At 40.4% G+C, this 18455-nt stretch overlaps 1 protein-coding gene across 2 annotated transcripts in view; it reads left to right on the top strand.

The window, feature by feature from the left end:
* The first annotated feature begins 1085 nt into the window (after positions 1-1085).
* rgl2 (ral guanine nucleotide dissociation stimulator-like 2) overlaps positions 1086-18455 on the top strand; it is a 28420-nt gene continuing 11050 nt past the window's right edge. The window contains exons 1-9 of one of the 2 annotated variants that reach the window (XM_051407723.1): positions 1086-1417; positions 3686-3852; positions 12620-12667; positions 13131-13214; positions 13318-13484; positions 14840-14896; positions 15814-16010; positions 17233-17342; positions 17540-17755. In XM_051407723.1, the coding sequence (XP_051263683.1) occupies positions 3694-3852; positions 12620-12667; positions 13131-13214; positions 13318-13484; positions 14840-14896; positions 15814-16010; positions 17233-17342; positions 17540-17755 (1038 nt within the window). In that variant the 5' untranslated portion in view covers positions 1086-1417; positions 3686-3693. Of the gene's footprint in view, positions 1418-3685; positions 3853-10329; positions 10560-12619; positions 12668-13130; positions 13215-13317; positions 13485-14839; positions 14897-15813; positions 16011-17232; positions 17343-17539; positions 17756-18455 lie in introns of those variants that run through there. The other variant, XM_051407724.1, reaches the window with a different exon arrangement.

Raw genomic sequence — 18455 nt, 5'->3', positions numbered from 1 at the left:
ACGTTCAGGGTCATTAAGTTCAGTCTGAAGTAAAGGCCATTCTCTTGATTCTGATACAGGGGATGATGTGATTTTGCAAGATAAATAAATAATAAATAAATTCTCAAAATGTTGCGTTTTTCCCCCTCTTTATCCTGGACAGTTGTGTCTCCTCAGGAGTCTGATATGAAACAGAAATTCCCTCTTTGGTTGAACTTTCACAGCTCATGCAAATATAATGAAAGGTCAGAAGTAGAACAGGCATTAAAGTGTCCCAAGCAGAACAGGCTGGAAAGCAGTAAGATATCAACCTTGAAATTGTGTGATGAGATGTATGTCCATTATATCAGGTATATGTAGTCATGCATTGTGCCTTTGCATTGTTTCTGGTCATTTTCCATGTGTTCATCCTTGCAGCAGCTGAAGCAGGCAACAACAGCAACATGTCTAATGTTAGTTTGGCATCCTAGTAAAGACACCAATACCACAGTGTAAGCATACTCCATTACAAGTAAATGTCCTGCATGCAAAATGTACCTTACAAGTAAGCATTTATGCAGCATTTTAGTGTAACTGGTTAAGGTGGAGCTCATTTTAATTTATATACTGTTATTGGTGGAGCTCATTTTAATTTATATACTGTTATTGGTACATCTAATCTATAACAATGCATCATAGCCTATTTAATGATTATTATCTTTTTTTATGCATAAGATGCTTTTCTGCAAACTGACTAGTGATTACTGTACGGCTGTTAAATACATTTAAAGGAGTAAAAGTATAATATTTGCATGTAAAGTGTAGTGAATTTGGGGTGAAGAGGTTATAGCACTGTCATTGGCAACGGCGCCGGTGTATGCATGCCTGCAGGGGTGCGTGCGTGCGCGCGAGCCGGCTGTGCGGAAATGCGGTCGTGCGCGGGACGTCTCTCCGGTCCCTGAAGTGACATTTCCCCGGAGGAGCTGGGAAGCCGGTGTGTGTTGTACAGTATCCTCACACTGTGTGCCACCCAGAGACACGGAGCTGTTGCCTAAGCGCTGAGTGCACAACATACAGGAACTGCGACGCCCCAGAGAGAGAGAGAGAGAGAGGGGAGAGGGAGAGGGGAGGAGAGGAGAGGAGAGGAGAGGAGAGGGAGTTTACAGCTTGTCCAAAGTGCGCTATCAGCCGCTGAAGTCTGGACAGACGAGCGGTGTGGGGACACAGATATAGGGGGGAGAGAGAGAGAGAGAGAGAAGAAAGAGAGAGGGTGGAGGGGGCCGAGGCGGAGGACGGAGCTCCCTAGTCGTAGTCGTCGGTGACGGTGGTACAGATGGGTGCGACTCTCCTCAGCTGAGCCGGCCACCGATCCAGCAGCACCAGCGGTCACCCAATGCTGCCTGAATCCGGCTGAGCACAGTTGGATAGCCCGCATCCTGCGAATGACACCTGGCTATTAGTAAGTTGAATTACAGCTTCCCTCGTTTCTCTTCAACTATTTTGTTCATTTTATAGCCTATTTTTAAATTGCCAGGGCCTTCATGTCATTGAGTCACTCACAGTAGGAAGCAAATGTCATCATCTGTCACTCGAGCGTGTTGTAAGAGGAGTGTCAGCACGCACAAACTTTTACAGCCCTCATACTGTCAGGCTTTATTCTCATCATGCAGCCTACATTGTGACAGAAGCTGCCATTAGGACTGAACATAACTGTAGCACCACCCTATGGCTGCATTTTTTGTGCAGAAAAGGAGTATTATGGGGTGTGACTTAACTGTAACCTAGTTACAGCTGTATGTGTGTGTACACCTCAGTCATATGTGCTGTTTGCTTTGGTCAGAGTCAGTGAATGGCAGGCATTCAGACTTCTACATAGCCGTTGGTCAGAGCATAAACTGCACTGTTTATATGACTTGTTTTCCCTGCAGGCCTGCGTGTGTCTTTTCCTCTTGTGGAGACTGCAAACTGGTTTCTTAAGCAAGATTATAATGAGCAAAATTAGAAACCTACAGCAATGATAAATAAGAGAAAGTGAGCCTTGCACAAGTGCTACAACAATGCAGGAGTCCAACACAAAAGCACAATGGAAAGTTGGGAGTGCCAGCACATTTTTATATCACACTCGAGGCATTTTAGCTCCCGCTCTTTCTTATCCAGGGCTGTGAGAGTCGACAGGGGGTCTTCAGGGGATTGATTCTGTGGATTTTCAGATACAGCATTTAGACAGCCATTCTGCAGGTTGTGCTCACAGAGTCAAAAGAAACTGCAATGCACACATTATTTATCCACATGTAATGCACTGCACGCTCAAACAGCTGTTTCATTATTAGGTTCAGGCTTGCATCACTGTGTAAGAGTTCACATTTCCATAATAGTGCTTACACTGTATCAACCTCCGCATCTTTTTCCCTCCTACACCTCTCTTCCTGAAACACTGTTTACTAGATGTCTATCTACATGGCAATCCAAATACCAAGAAGGGGAAAGGGAAATGGAAGGAGGGGTTACTATGCAAATCCTGACCTGCTGTGGGGCACAGTGAATGTGTTAAACAAATTAACCACGAAATGGCCTCCAAGCTTACTGTAGTGTGTGCCTTTCTTTTAAAATGACTTGAATTTGCACTCAAAGGTTGCTGCACTGTTTTTGGAAGTCAAACGATGCCTGATACACTGTCTAATGATGATCTTCAGCAGGTTCGGAGTATTTACTTACAAACAGAGGCTCAAACACTGAAATTAATGTGGTTATACATTTATTGGAATATATTTCTGTTCTAATTAGACTGTAATGTGATCGCAGAGAGTTCAGTGTATCCATCTTTTATCTACCTACAATAAATGTCAAAGTTCAGAAATGTGCATTCAGGGCAGTTCAAAGTGCTTTACATGAGCCATAAACAGGCATTTAAGGATGGCATATTAACTTCTGATAAACTTTTGAATACAATGTTGCACAGAACGAGGACTTTTGTCCATTAGAAAGAGATCTTTTATTGGTCAGTATGAACAGGAGGAATGATTATAGCAGGCAAAACCAATGTTCATATGGGTATCTGGCTATTAAGTCTACTAAGAGAGACTTGAAAAATGTTAAACCTAGTTCTTAAGATGAGGTATAAAAGAAATACATATAAATAGCATTTAAGAATATGAAAATAAAATAGAAGATAAAAATACGCTATAACTGAATATTAGAAAATAAACAGGATAATAAAAAATACAGTGCAGTGTAGGGTATGAATTAGTAAAAAGTGTGAATGTAATAAAAGGCAGTGACAAACACAGAAGTTATAAGCCTCAATTTTAAAGAATTGAAAGCTGAAACAGACCCCAAGGTTTCTGGAACTTTGTTTCAGAAATGTGGTGCACAGAAACTGAGCTTTCCTATGTTTTGTTTTGGCTGTAAGAACAGAAGCGGACCTGTCCCAGACGATCTGAGAGGTCTAGTTGGTTCATATTGTCCAGCAGCGGATCAGAGATGTATTTTAGCCCTATATCAATCAGTGCCAATAGTAAGACAACGCTTTCCTGGTCTTAGTGAGGACTCTATACTACTTAACCTTTCTGGAGGGATTTATAAGGAGAATATTATATTGTGTTATTTTGAGCACTAATGAACATGTTATCACTTATTTAATCCTAACAACTCTCAAGATGTTTGCCTGAACGACTGCCAAAGAGACCGTGAAACACTTCTTTTCTTATGTTCATCCTGTCTGTGGCAGCTGGCACCATGCTGCCCCGTAACATGCGAACAGGTGGTTGTGACCTGCCTGGGGTGGAGTCGAGCGATGTGCCTCTCATTGGCTACCGGCCCTTACTGCCTGACAGCATCATCCCGAGCAACCAATCCAGGAGGGGGAGCGGCAGCGATGAACTGGACTCTTCACAGGTGAGGTTTTTTTTGTTTGACCCCATTAAAACACATCTATTATTTTGTCACTGGAGCACGTTACAGAGTGATATAAAGTTGTACTATATTTCTCACAGCTTTGAAATTCTGTGTGGTGTTATTTGAGTATTGACAGTCTCATACTAGCTACTTTATTAGTTTTTCTTCTGTTCGCACAATGAAGTGATATGACGGAGCTTCTAGGGGATTAGGGGAACTTTTTATTTGTCATGGCTCTTCTGGCCGACACAGCTAACAGCATTTAGAGCAATCCTCTGTGAAACTGTACAAGCTGCGTTGGACCATCGGTTCCTTGAATAAACAGCAGATGCAGTCGGCTGGTTTTCCGAAAACCCTTAGGGAATAAAGTCAGTGTGATACAGACAGAAAGGAAGATGAAGTTGGCATGTGTTTGTATTTACAGCTTTTCCACCAGGGCAACCCAAATGCTGTTAGTTTCCATAAAATGTATAAATTCAACCAGCTACATAGAGGACATTAAACCATTTTTTTTTTCAAAGGAATATTGGTACACAGACTGGAAACAGTGTGATAACACTGTAGTATTAAGTGTTTTAGTGATCGTGATTGCTTGTAATAACAGGATGCTTATAGAGAGCCAAAGTCAGGATGTCACATCCAGGTTTCCAGCTATCAGTTATACTTTACTACAAACCACTACCACTTGCTGTTAAGGCTGAATATTAGAGGGCTGTGAGATAATCCAAAAAGCACTCCGTATTTTACCTCACATTTGGTCTGAACACAACATTGGCCTTGTTTAAATTTAATAAGCTTTTTCCTGCACTTCTTTGCTTCTTGTTTTGGGAAAGCTCCTCAACTTTTGTGTGCCTTTTATAACTGGAATTACTCCAGGCTAACATTGGTAATATGGACAAAAGTTGAACTAAAATTGAGGAAGTTGAGAGGTTCGTGGCACAGGTCTCATTTCCCACGACCTTTAACCTCGGTTAATGTTTAGAGACTTGATAGGTGAGGTTCGTTGAGCCTTATCAGAAGCTTTTCAGATGGTTGCTGTGTTAACTTTACACATAGTTAGGGCATTATTTTGAGGTTTTCTTTTTGAGAACTGTGAGACTTCTTATCGCGAAGTATCATTCGTTTAGTTTTTGATATCCACAGACAGATGTGGGTGGTGAAAACCTCAAGAATAGCTATATTTTTTTTAATACATTTTTCCTGAGTCATGATGATCTATTGACCAACTTTCTTGCCCTCGTCACCCATGATCTGCATATGGCTCTTTGGTTTTACTTCACACCAGCCCTCAAGAAACTCCTCACAGCTAAAAAAAGAAGTTGCACTGACTCTCTTTCCGTATGAGCAGACTTCCTCCGTGCTCGTGTCACATAGCGGCTGCTCGACCTCGCAGTAAATAATGCATGTGGCGGTTCGGCCAGTCGATGTGGTGTACACCTGCTCTCCCTATAAACAGTATCCAGTATCACAGGCCGTCTCCAAGGACAGTCTGTCGAGTGAAATCCAATATGGCCACTTGCTCATTCTTTAATGAGGGAAACTTGAATGTGTGAGTCAGAATGCATGAAGTGGCAACCTCGAGTGAACAATGAAGCTTGTAGGTGAAAGAAACAAATAAGGTTTTCAAATTCAGTTTCATTAATTGAGATGAAAATCAAGCCTGAAACACAAAGCATGGTAATAGAAAATAGATACTATTTTTGAGCCTATTTTCTTGCTTGGTGGATGATAATTTGCCAAATGGTAACAAAAAAACAAATGCAGATACAAAAGATTAGACAGCTGAGATATAATAATTAATATATAAATATGAAGTCTGTTTTCAAACTAAAAATCTCCTCTCTAAACTCACTATTTATGGATATTCAACAATTACACAGCAAGAAATGTATCATAGAAAAGGCATGTTTCTGTACTGAATACAGCCTCAAGAGACCAGAATGCAGATAGAGCTACAAGATATTTTGAATAAGGGGCCGAGCTGTTATAAACTGGTAACTCAAATGGGGTCAGATTTCATGAGCAGAGTCAGTTGGAATGATTCACTGATGTGGCATTCGTAACTTTATAAGATAGGTCAGAACAGGCAATTTGTGACATGTTCTTAAAAAATGTTTTGATCCCATTGACTTTTTCCATTACTCTTTTCTCTATCCTTAACACATGACATAGAAATGCAAGCAGCAAATCATTCACCCTTTCCCAAAGAGAACAAGGCATTGTGTTGTGTACTTCACTTCCCATGACAAAACTATACCCTCGTGCGTTCCACTTACGGCACCAATAGATACACTAGCTGGCCAAAAGTATGTAGACACATACTTTTGTGTCCTTTTGATCTAAGGGTGTTTGCATCGCTTGGGCTGGGGCTATATTAAATTCAATTAAAAAAGGTCAGTCTTAACAGATACTTTTACTTTTTTAGACAAGAGTGTGCTTCCAACTTTCCCCATTTTGGTGTGGAAGAACATGACCGTCTTGCACAGAGCCCTGACCTCTGACACATTTGGGTTTAACTGGAACACCGACTGTGATCGTCAGGTTATGCTCGAAAAGAATTAGTAGCTTGTTGAGTTCACAGTTTGATTAGGTTTAGGAAAAAGTCGTACCTGACAAGTCAATACTGACTTTTGGTTTCACAGTACTTGAACAGTGGTCTCCTGGGTAAAAGTCCTGTGTTTGTTTGATGCATCTATCCACCCAATTTCATCTAAGCACAAACTTTGTCACTCTTAATACTACTGCTGGTACTGGACCTTTATACAAACATGTATTTTTCAAGGTGAGGCAAAGTGTGACACAGAATCTTCTAGTGGATTGACGGGTCTATTATACGCTTTGGCGTGAGACTGGGCTGTTGGTTTGTAACGCAAAAGCATTTATAGTCGCCCCGAACGGTAGCACTCGAAGGTGGGGTGGAAATCCAGCCATCATAGAAAGCAGGGAGACGCAGTGTTGTTTAATGGAGCACATCCTCAGACAGTCTCTCCTGGAAGTCGTTTATAGTGTTGTACTTCATTATACGCACGAAATGTGACAGAAATATTTGTTTCAAGAATGAAAAAAGAGAGCTATTGAGAGAATTGCAAACCCTGACTCCTTTTTCACCTCTGCTTAGCTGGCCATCATGATGTGAAGTGGGCGTGAATGTCAAATTGTCGGTTTCGAAAAGTTACAGAATTTGCACAGCCCCCTCAATTGTGACAGCAGAAAGATGTGTGTGTGGAGGGGGGGGCAGTGCTTCAGCGGCACCTTGAGCCAGGTTTTATTGCCTAACATCAGTGACACTAATGTTCTTGTGGCTGAATGGAAGCAAGGCCTGCAGCCAGATTCACAAAATCTTGTGGAAAGCCTGAACCTGAAAGAGTGGAGATGGTTATAACAGCAAATTACTGCCCATGGTTTTGGAATAACATGTTTAACAATCACAAATGCATGTAATGTTCAGGTGTCCACATGCTTTTTGCCATATATTTTACCCCCATATGTTTAAACATTGCTTGGCTGGCTACCTAGTTACTGTATACACCCATAATCCACTTTTGACTGACAGGAACATGGTAATATCTGTTTTTCTGGAAATTTTTCTGGAAATCACTCACTAAAGTAGAATTTCCTTCTGTTTCTCTGAGTCTGAATTTGAATTAGACAGGTTAATGCAAGGTTTTCACACTGAAAAGTCAACTATTCCCTACAAACTAACATCACAGACTGATGATATCTACAGTAACGGAGTAATCGTATCCACAGGAGGATTTCTTCCCTTTAAAGCGAATAGAACAGCTTTGACTTAAATGCCACAGAGTTTTACTTGAAAGAGAGTAGATAACGGGCACCAAGGGATACATAGATGAAAGCGTGAGAAGAGGAGCAGAGAGAAAGATAGGAAGGAAGGGGTCGGGGTTGTGGGCCACTCAAAAAACAATGGTTATCTTTAAATAAAGCTTTAGAAGATGTATTTATGACCCCCTGTTCGGTGGAAAGACTTGGTTGTAAATAAGTGCGTCAGTGGTTGTGTGTATTTGTTCAAAGTCAAAGCTTTTTGGCACAGAGGAAGTCCAACTACTTGGATTTGTTTAAAGAAAAAGGTTGGAACTGGTTGTTTTTTGAGACTGAGGGGTGAAAATGGAGAGTTGACTTCCTGCCCGTTGCTTTTCTGGTGCCGTCCAATAGCTGACGTAGTTGTTCAGGAGGAGAGGTTAAAGCTGCCTGGATTTGCGATGGAAGGAGAGGGGAAGAAAAATAGCTTCGCAACACGACAGCACGTCCTGCTTCCTGTGTTTGTCTCCACTTATTATGTACTTCCTGCATGCAGCTGGGGGAGGGGGGGCTTTAAGAAAAAGGATGGCTGGAGGGCCCTTAGAGAACATCCCAATTTTTCATAAGAATATAAACAAAGTGTCATATATGGCACCAACAATAGTACATAAGGGAAAATCTGTATTTTACATTCCCAAATACCAGCTGCAGAGTCATTTTTGTAAACCAGAACCAACTCATGCCACCCACCACCGTGTCCCATCATGATGCTTATCCACCAGCCTTTGAAGCAGCTAAACTCCAAATTACACACACCTATTACTTTGAAAAGTTTCTCAGAAGAAAAGGCTGGTTTCTCTGACCCAGATTCAGCCTGGATTCAGGAAGCAAACCCAATTGACGCTCCACTGGATACACTTCTATCTCAAGTATCGCAATATACCAGCGCTGTCTGGAATAAGGAAACAGAGGAAAGGGCTAGATTTCTTTGTGTCTGTGATAAAGGCCCACAGGCTCACTATGCTAAGGCCAGACAAGTGACTAGCATAAGAATTCTAAATCACTTTTATTCTTTTATAAGCAGTAAGACTTTGCCCTGGTGGGGACATTTTACTATCACATAAATAAACAAGCTAAGACTGAGATTGTAATTTAGTATATTTGTTTTATCAGCACATCTATAATATTTCATGAACCAAGGTGTAAAGTGTAAAATGTAAATTGTGGATTGTATCAGTGGGTTTCAATATTTACACCTCAAGACTCAAAATAAATAAAGCTTTTACACATTGTGTCTAGCAGGGCCTAATGATAGGTGATGCAAGGCTTTCAGTCAGAGTAAATACAGTTTACTTTGTGTGTGGTCTGGCTTTTTAGGATGACTAATGCTCATTAGCATCATTATGACACCATTAACAGCTCCAGTCCTAGAGTAGTTTGAGTAACATTTTGCAATTAACATGTTTTTTTGCAAACTTTCAGTTTTTTTCTGTAAGCACATTCCTTGTAGTTTCAAGTCTGAGGACCTGACTTAAGGATGAAATTGTATTCTCTGTATACTTAAAGGATCCAATGTGTCATATTTAGGAAGATGTATTGGCAGAAATGGAATATAATATTCACAGATATGTATTCATTAGTGTAAAAACACCTGAAATAAGAATTGTAGAAGATAGCATTTTTGCATCTTTTAGCTCATTGTTTTGGTTTCACGGCCCACAACTTTATTGTTTTAGATGTTTCACCTTTTACCTTCAACCTCATCTCCAGCTGCACCAGGCAGGACTGAGAGTAGCAATAAATGCTAATGCCAAGCTAATGGTGCTCTGTGTCTGCTGTTATAGAAATAGGCAACTGCTAGATAAAACATTAACCATAACAACTTCATAAAGAGATATGATAAATATTGTATTTGCAGCCTGTTCCACTGCCCCAGTGGCCAAAAAGAAATCAATAAATACTCCTTTAATCACTGACCTTACAGTGTGGGCTGTGTGTTAGCTGACAGACTAATAAGCGAACTGCCCTCACACACACACACAACTGTGAAAGTCTCCACCTAGTTAACATGGCTTCACTCTGCGATGTCATTAGCCCCTTAAATAAACACAGCTTGCTTCCTGGTTTAGTGGCTGTCTGAACATTTATTACCTCTCTTTACGAGACTGCAGGCTTCTTACTGCTCAAACAGCATGGCAGGCCAGGTAAAATACAGTATGAAGGCTGTCCAACTTCTACCTGTTATTAGATATTATGATTGTTGTTTTGCTTTGGGTTGTATTAAACAGGATACTCAGTTAAACTGGTTTATCTGCATGGGAAGGTCATATACAAAGACAAAGAGAGCAGGAGAGGAGAGACTGAAAGAGGGGGTATTGTTCTGGAAATAGCTTCAGGGCTGTGTCTCTCAGTGTGAGTGTGTTTGTGTGTGTGTGTGTGTATATGTATGCAGGCAAGTGCCCATTGATGAGGGTTGGATTTGTGTAAGCAGTGTGTCTGTGTGTGATTTTCTTTTTCAAGCGCACACTGTATGTTTGTCTATGGGTAACTAAAAAAAACTGACTCACTCAAAATGAGTGTTGTGCTATCAGCTTTAACATATGCCTATCCCTGTGTTTGTACTGAGTGTGTGTGTGTGTGTGTGTGTGTGTAATGGGTGTGTCCAGGTGATGCAGGCTTACGGGGCCGGACTTAGCTCCTGCTTCAGGTGTGTCTTTGTGATACATAGCCACAAGACGTAGAGAGGCAAACAAGAAAGACGTAAACACACAGATCTCGGTTGACTGACGGTGAAATAAGAGCTGATCAAGAGTAGAGAGAGAGAGAGACTAAAGAGAGAGCGACAGATGAAAGAAAATGGAGAAAATGAAAATGCTATTAGTACCTTTATCCTGAAGATTTCCAGGAAGCTTAGGGATCGCTACCTGTCTGGACTTGCTGAAGACAAGGTAATTTGTGTGACCATTTTCTTCCTTTTTTCGTGTGTGTATGTGAGCTTGGACTGGTTTCATGGGAAAGATAAGAATCACAGACAGATCTCTCTTAAAGCAAGAGGAGATAGCACGTAGAATAACAGGTTCAAATACACACACTATGTAATTCAGTGCTGTAGGATCCTTTTTAAATGCAAGGAGTGCCTGCTTGCAGTGTTGACCTTCGGCCAAGTCCAGTCAAGGTAATTTTGAAAGAGGCTAACAGAGGCTACCATATGTGTATTACGACTAATTACACCATAGGTTAAACAGGGGGAATAACAGGACTCATCAGGCACTTCTCCTGTCTGTATGAATATGTTTCTTGAGTCATATGTGGTCTAGGCATTTGCATATGAGAAAGCTAACAAGTCATTAAGTGCAAAATGAATTCAAATGTAAAACATGTCATTAGTTTATCTTTTTTCGGACGCTATTAACAGTCAAAAGGGCTTAAAAGATGTTGTGTTTTTGGTGTATTTGTTCTGATTGTGTTTCCAAGGTGTTGCTCATGTTTTTTTTAGATACAAACTCTTGACTCACAGCAAGTACAAACGTCTAAAATGGTCTAGGGATTTCGCCAGACAAGCAGGATGACTTCACACAGTGTTTTGCTCATGCATTTTTTATCATGGAAAGTCACAGTTGCGAAACTATCAGTGTCAAGAGCCATGTAAAGTTATATTGATCAGTATAGTACTTAAATGCTCAAACTGGGGTCTAGATGTAAATAAAGGGCAGGCCCCACCCACCACCAACAATTCACAACACAAGATTGTCACTCTCAAATTGGTTGATAAAATCCTTTACTCTGAGTAACTAACATTAGACAGCAACTAACTAAGTTATTCATGTTTTTTTTTAATGCTGTCAGAGATTTGTTTACATCAGTAAACCATGCTTATATAAGTGAAACTCTTTAACTGTACAGGTATAGATGTGAGTATGCCTAAAAAACAAGTAAACATGTGAACAGTGGTGGAAAGGGTCTCAGATCCTTAACGTTTTAGGGGGCTTTGTAGGCCTTTATTTGGATAATGGTAGCTTGAAGATAGACAGGAAACTTGGGAGAGCAACTAAGGTAACTTAGTTCAGTGGTTCCTAACCTAGGGTTTAGACCCCTAAAAAAAGAGTCACAAGATAAATCTGAGGGGTTGTGAGATGATTAATGGGGTAGAATAGAAGTAAAAACACAAATTTCTGCTACACACATCTTTGCTTTTTGTGAAATATTGCATAACTTTACCTTTTTGGCTCTCAAGCGATGTAAAATCTCAGTCTGTAAAATAACTAGTAACTACAGCTGTCTGATGTCTGTGTGACGTTTTATAGAATGGAAATAATCTGTGTTATTACTTACTTTTCACCACTGCTCTTTACACGCATTAAATGCATACAATACACATTAAAAAATATGTGTAGCTTATAATGTTAGCAAACATGACTTGGGCTGTGGAATTATGCTATTTTAGAGCCATGTGTGCGCTTATTGATAAGACTGAGCACTAATGCTGCCAAGACAAATTCTTACACATTGATTGTACTTGGTCATAGGCAGTTTAAGTGGTTTTAAGGCTGCATGAAGGCTTCATTTTCATCTATTTTTCTTCTTGCACACGATAAAAGAAAAAGTTATCTTTCTGGACTTTCAGGGCCCCGTATTACGCAGCTGAATTGTTCATCTTGAATAACATTAGCGATGCATGTCAGCCAAATTCAAGTTCAAGGCAAAGATGTACGGAAACAGAGCCGCAAGATTTTTAAATAGAGTTGCGAGATTGCCTGTGGGACACAAAAATAAAACTATCTTCACTTTTCAAATTTGTTAATGTCTTTGCTGATTTCTGTTAAGAAGTTTTCTCAGATTTCATTTTTCATGTTTGCTTCCATATGGAGGTCACACAGACTAAAGATACTGACACTGACTGCCTCAGAATAATACTGCTGATTTACTCATGTGGTATAATGCCCTTTTCTAATAAGACAAACAAGCAATTTTTGTCTTAACGCCTGTTTTGTTTGCTGCTCTTCTTCAGGCAGACCCCTCACCAATGAAGACTACGTGGTACTGTCCTTTGGATCTGGTAAGGCCAGCTGTGTTAAACATTGTAACATGCAGGGGATAATGTGCCTGTGAGTCAGTACCAGTATAAAATAGGGTAACTGTGTCAGGGACTTTCCCTGAGGCTAAAACTGGATCGTTACAGCTCCATGTAGCTGTGAGAAATGAGTTCAAACTTGATTTTAAGCCTTTTTTTACACATACATGGATATTGGGTTTCTCTAGTAGAACAGTATATCTCAGAATATTTTAATGAGGCTGTCTAATGATGTAAGTCTGTTTAGTTCAGTAAAAGGATAAGGTTAAATTTAGTACTTGGAATCAGCAGTAATCACCTTTCTTTTGACCAAATTCTTGGCTCACAGATTGAAACAGATTATTCCTCCCAGTGTCAAGTATCTTTTAAAGAATCTGAAGTTCATACTGATTTTCATGCATTCTTCAACACTTGAAATTTGTCTTAATCTGATTTCTGTGCTCTAAAGTCCACTGTGGTGGAGGAGGAGGAGGATGGAGTGATCTACACAGTGGTGGTCAAACAGCAGCATAGTGCCCCCAACAGTCCGATGGTAAGTCGTGTCTGACTGACTGGACACAGTGCTTGAGATGAGTGAAAAGGCCTCCTGTTTCCAGTAACATTAACTCTCTCTTTTCCTTCCTGTCTTCTTCCAGTCAGCGATTTCCCGCTCACAGTGCCTGAAAGCAGGGACAGAAGAGAAGCTGGTGCTCCACCTCCTCCACTCATTTTCTTTGGGCGACTCCTCCTTCATTACCATCTTCCTCTCTACCTATCGATCCTTCACCACCACGAAGAGAGTGCTGGACATCCTCACTGACAGGTAGGAGAGGTTTATCTGATCAGTGCAATTATATTTGTAGTTTTTGTCTGGTATTTTCCAGACAGGGTTTTTTTAAGACAGAAAAAAACAGAAGTTTAAAAACTGGTATGATAGCAGCTCCAGCGGCAATGATGCACAGCAACCACAGCAGCTGTCAGTATCCTGTCTGGCTGGGTTTGTGCTGTGTGAAGCGTTGAAATCTCAGACTGATCCTATCCTGTGAGAGCTTGGGTGGAGGAAGACAAAAAGCCAGCCATGCTAGCAGCTCTGTGACAATTAACTGCTAACATGCTTTTGTTTAGCAGGTATAATGTTTAACATGTTCATCCTTTATGGTTTAGTGTGTTAGTATGCTAACACATTAGCATTAGTACAGCTGAGGATGATGGGAATGTCATTAGTTCTGAAGGTATTTGGACAAAGTCAAATTTTGACCTGATGATGGTGCTGGATGAAAAGTAAGGTGGATCACTAGACTGATTGCAATTCATCCTGAGGGGAACATAAATGTCTGAACACATTTTGATGGCAATCCATTAAACATGACATGAATGACATTTTACTCAACACCACAAATGTCAACCTCATGGCAGCACTAGAGAAAAGTTAGTAGGATTCATTGAACTGTTAATGCCTGTACAAAATGTTGTGCCGATCCATTTTGTAGACGTTGAGATATTTCACTAGATGTAAAAAAAACTTGAAAATTCAGATGGCACTAAATGAAAAGTGTGCACAAGGGAACACTGTGCATATCTGTACCAAATGTCATCCAGTAGTAATGGAGCCACACTGCTTGTGTACTAAATACTAAAGTGCAATTAAATGGTTACATTAGAGTCAGCAAAACTGGTTAATCAATTTACTGTACACCTAATTTTCATTTTCACAAGATAAACAGGTGTTAGTTTTGCTTTTGCCATTTGTCTTCAAGCTAGTGTAATTTAAACAGAAGTTTCTAGATTAATTACATAGCTTAATTTAGAGACACTTGCATAATACAGGAAGCACCTGTGTGCCTATTTTTGAATAACTGCAGCATAATTCAGCAAAAATACTTGCTTGTGCAGGTTCTTAGTTCTGTTATAAAGTCTCTATTAAATAATGGAGGCATTTATATCAAACACCTGTTTGGAAAGTTCCTCCAAAGAAGCAACACTAAGGAGAGTGAGTTTAGACTCCTGGCAACATGCTCAGTTTACACGTAAACATTAGGAAAACAGTTTTGCTAAAAAGCATCTTGAGAAAAACCAGGCCATAAATAAAAAGCTCAAGTATTTTTATGACACAGTAGATGCACACAGTTGAAGCTGAATGATACTGATGTTTCTGGTTTTTTTCTGCTCCGCTAACAGATTGGAGCACCCGCCTGGGGACGGCGAGAGGAGCCAGACGAGACAATCTTTCAACAAGTGAGTTTTTTGAAAATGGCACCCAATATTTCAGCAGAACTTAGTGTGACATGTGATGTGGTTGTGTGTGTGTGTGTGTGTGTGTGTGTGTGTGTGTGTGTGTGTGTGTGTGTGTACTGAAATATATGTGTGTAGCTGTGGGGAATAGCTACATCTTCTAAAACAAGGTCATTAAACAAGTGAACCTCAACAGAAAACACTGTACTAAGCTTTAACTACTGTTCAGATTTTAAATGTAGACTGTGGAATTTTTGTCCACCTGACAAATTGTTAGTATAATGTGACGACCTGCTTCTTGTTCAAGAAATATGAAGATGTCAGCTATCGTTTCCTGCACTTCGCTGTTGGCCAGGATTTTTTATGACTCATTGCAAACAGGCTAACATTCAACCTCTGTTCAAATAAAACAATCTTGTTCTTTTTCTTATAGACTCATCTCTAAGCTGCTTTTCTTGTCTAAATCCCTCAAGATCGTGATTTCTTAGCAACTTTTTAGATGTGTTTGAAAATATCAATATATTCAATCAATTCCAATCTGCAGCTTGTTTATCTGCTTACGGCAACCTGCATCGGCTCAGGGTTTATACCAGAAACAGATGCCCCAGATGCTAAGTCCCACAGTCTCACACTTACCTTCACTGGATCCGATGAAAATCTCATGATTGATTTGCAAATTATTCTTCTACAAGGCATAAGTTGGTTTCTGATGCCCTGATGTACCTACATAGCACTACAAAGAAATCTTTTCTTCTCAGAACTATCTGGCACTCAAGCCTAAAAAACGATTATCATGTTTCTGATGTTGTGACCCATAAAGTTTAGATCAACATCGCCCAAAGCCCTTTAATGCTGAATCAGTATGAACATCAGGGAGGAAAATTAATTTATCTCTTTACCATTTGTCCTCCTTTTTGCAGAGCGGTGTGTACAGTGTTCAGCACGTGGCTCTCTGAGTATCCCGAAGATTTTAATAGTTTGGGGGAGCCCTCTCGCCTGCTGCGCCTAGCTCCGCTCCTCCCCCAGGACTCCTCATCTGCAGCTGACCTCCGCGCTCGCCTCCTCAGGATAGCCGAGGAGCTCAGCGAGAAAGCCCTGCTCCCTGACGCCCACAAAGGTCTGTATTTTAACTGGGATTTAAATGACACAGTTAAGGCCTTGCCAGATGAGGTTTTCATGTAGAAGTAAACTCGTCTTCTTAGTATAAATCACAAACTGGGGCTGCAAAAGACGGAAAAATATAACACGGTTGTGGCTTCCTTTATTAGAGAAATGGAACAAAACTCCTTTAGAATGCTATTTTTCAGAACAGTTTTCTTCTGTACCCGGGAGCACGTGGAAGGTTGTTTAAAATCCTTGAAAATTTAATCATTTTACTGAAATAGTCTGGACACTACAGCTTCTCTGTTATTAAAGCCAAAGGCGGTCATGGTTGAAATAAATTTTGCTTGTTGCTTTGTGGATGAAAATGTAGGTCTGTCTGTCCTTCGGCCCACCACTTTAGTACAGAATGAAATATCTCAACAACTATTAAATGGATTGGTACAGACATTTAAGTCCCCCTCAGGGTGAATTCTAATAACATTGGTGATCAATGCTGTAGTGCAGGACATACAGAGTATACCTACTTATTTTTCAGTTAAGTATATCCACTAAATCCCCTCTGATGAGCGTCACTCAGTAGCGTTCTGTGAGATTTTTTCCCCAGGATGGCGAAGGCATGACATAGTTGTCCAGCTTTCGTGAGTGGATGGAGTTAGGAATAAAGAATACTTCATTAAAAAATGCATATTTATGTAGTTATCTCACCCGCCTCACCCGTGGGCCAGTACTGATTTCAAAGTCTGCACCTCTTCTGTGGTTAATGTTGATTTCATAATGATCCTTACTCCCTGATGTCAAACAGCAGAACTAAACTAAACTGAGATGGTTAAAATAGTAAACATTACACCTGCTAAACATCAGCATGTTAGCGCTGTCACTGCTTGTTACCATAGTAGCATTAGCATTTAGCTCAAAGCACCACTGTGTCTTAGTACAGCTTCAGATCCACTAGCATTGACTCCAAACTTGTTTTGTCACATCCCCTAATCTTGAGGTCGTGAGTGAAATATCTCGTTATCTGTATTATATTTAGATTTATTTCCTCATTCGAAATTTTCTGAGATAACTAGACCACCATTCCTGGAACAAAACAGCTCTATTACACTGGACACAGTGAAGTGAAGAATCAGAGCAACAGATCTGAGACAAACCGATTGCTGCGACGAAAGGATAGAAAATATATAACGGCTCTACAAACAAAGGTGTGTTTTATTGAACAGCTTTACCCTTTGCAGATCAAACTGGTTTCACCAGCCCTCCTCCTGACGCCTCCAAGTTTGAACCCACCAGCATACTGGGATTCCCTGCGGCACTCATCGCTGAGCAGCTCACCAAGATAGAGACAGTGAGTTCTCTTTTAAGCCTGAACATGTTTTTGATAGTGGCATAAAGCAAAACATTGAGTAATGATTGAATATAATACAGTTATCAGACTGTGATTTGGTTTACAGAATATATTTGTATGCTTGCATTGCATGGTTTAATTGGTTATTTTTAAGAAAAAGGCTGTTATTTATGGATCTATATGCTGTCACTTATCAGGAGCTGTTTGTCCGTTTGGTCCCGTACCACTGCCTCGGTTCGCTGTGGTCCCAGAGGGATAAGAAAGGGAGGGAAGGCGTTTGTTGGTCGGTCCGGGCCACCATACGTCAGTTCAACAAGTTGGCCAATTCAGTTCTAGCATCCTGCCTGTGGCCGACAAAGCTGCGCACCCAACAGAGAGCTCGACTGCTGGAGAAATGGATCAGCGTGGCAGAGGTCAGTATACAAAAATCAAAGGTCACTGCTCTAAAACAAGCAGGATTGTGTGCCATTTCTTTAAGCTAGAACTGAAAAAACAGTACGTCAGTTGGGGTTTCAAATCTTCCAAAACCCTCAACTGTGCATTTTCCTACAGTAAACCCCCATTAATCCCCTAACTATAATCCTATTCTGAGCTCTGACTATGCACATACCATCACAAATTCACAGTCTGCTTGGTTTTTGCTGTGACTGTACTCATAATTTCCCTTTAATCAATAGCTGAGAGCTAAACGCAGTAATGAGGTCTTGATTTACGATTCTTTTTCTGGACAGAGCAGCAGCAAATATTGTGCTTCCTCTATTTGACGGCGTTTTCTGGCCAACCACTTTTGAAGAGATTGTTAAGCATATTTTTACACTGAAAGTAGACTTAAAGTTCCAGTACACCTTTAGGAAATGGAATAGGAAATGTACTCTGCATGAACAGTGCATACCAGTAATGTGCTGATTCAAAAAAAAATTGATGTACAACCTCAAGGCAAACAGCAAAGGCTTGAATCTACTTAACATTTTTCGCTATTATACAAGAGAAATGTAGATTAACTGGGTTATGTAACAGCATTATGGTTGTTATGAATCGGTTTCTTTTAAAATATTGACAAGCTCACAGCAACAACAGGATTAGCTCAAACACACAAACACAAACACACATAAA

Source organism: Dicentrarchus labrax, unplaced genomic scaffold, assembly GCF_905237075.1.
Source record: "Dicentrarchus labrax unplaced genomic scaffold, dlabrax2021, whole genome shotgun sequence".
In the NCBI taxonomy this organism is placed as follows: Eukaryota; Metazoa; Chordata; class Actinopteri; family Moronidae; genus Dicentrarchus; species Dicentrarchus labrax.
Note: the sequence above shows the minus strand (reverse complement) of the source record. Positions and strands in the feature narration are given on the sequence as shown.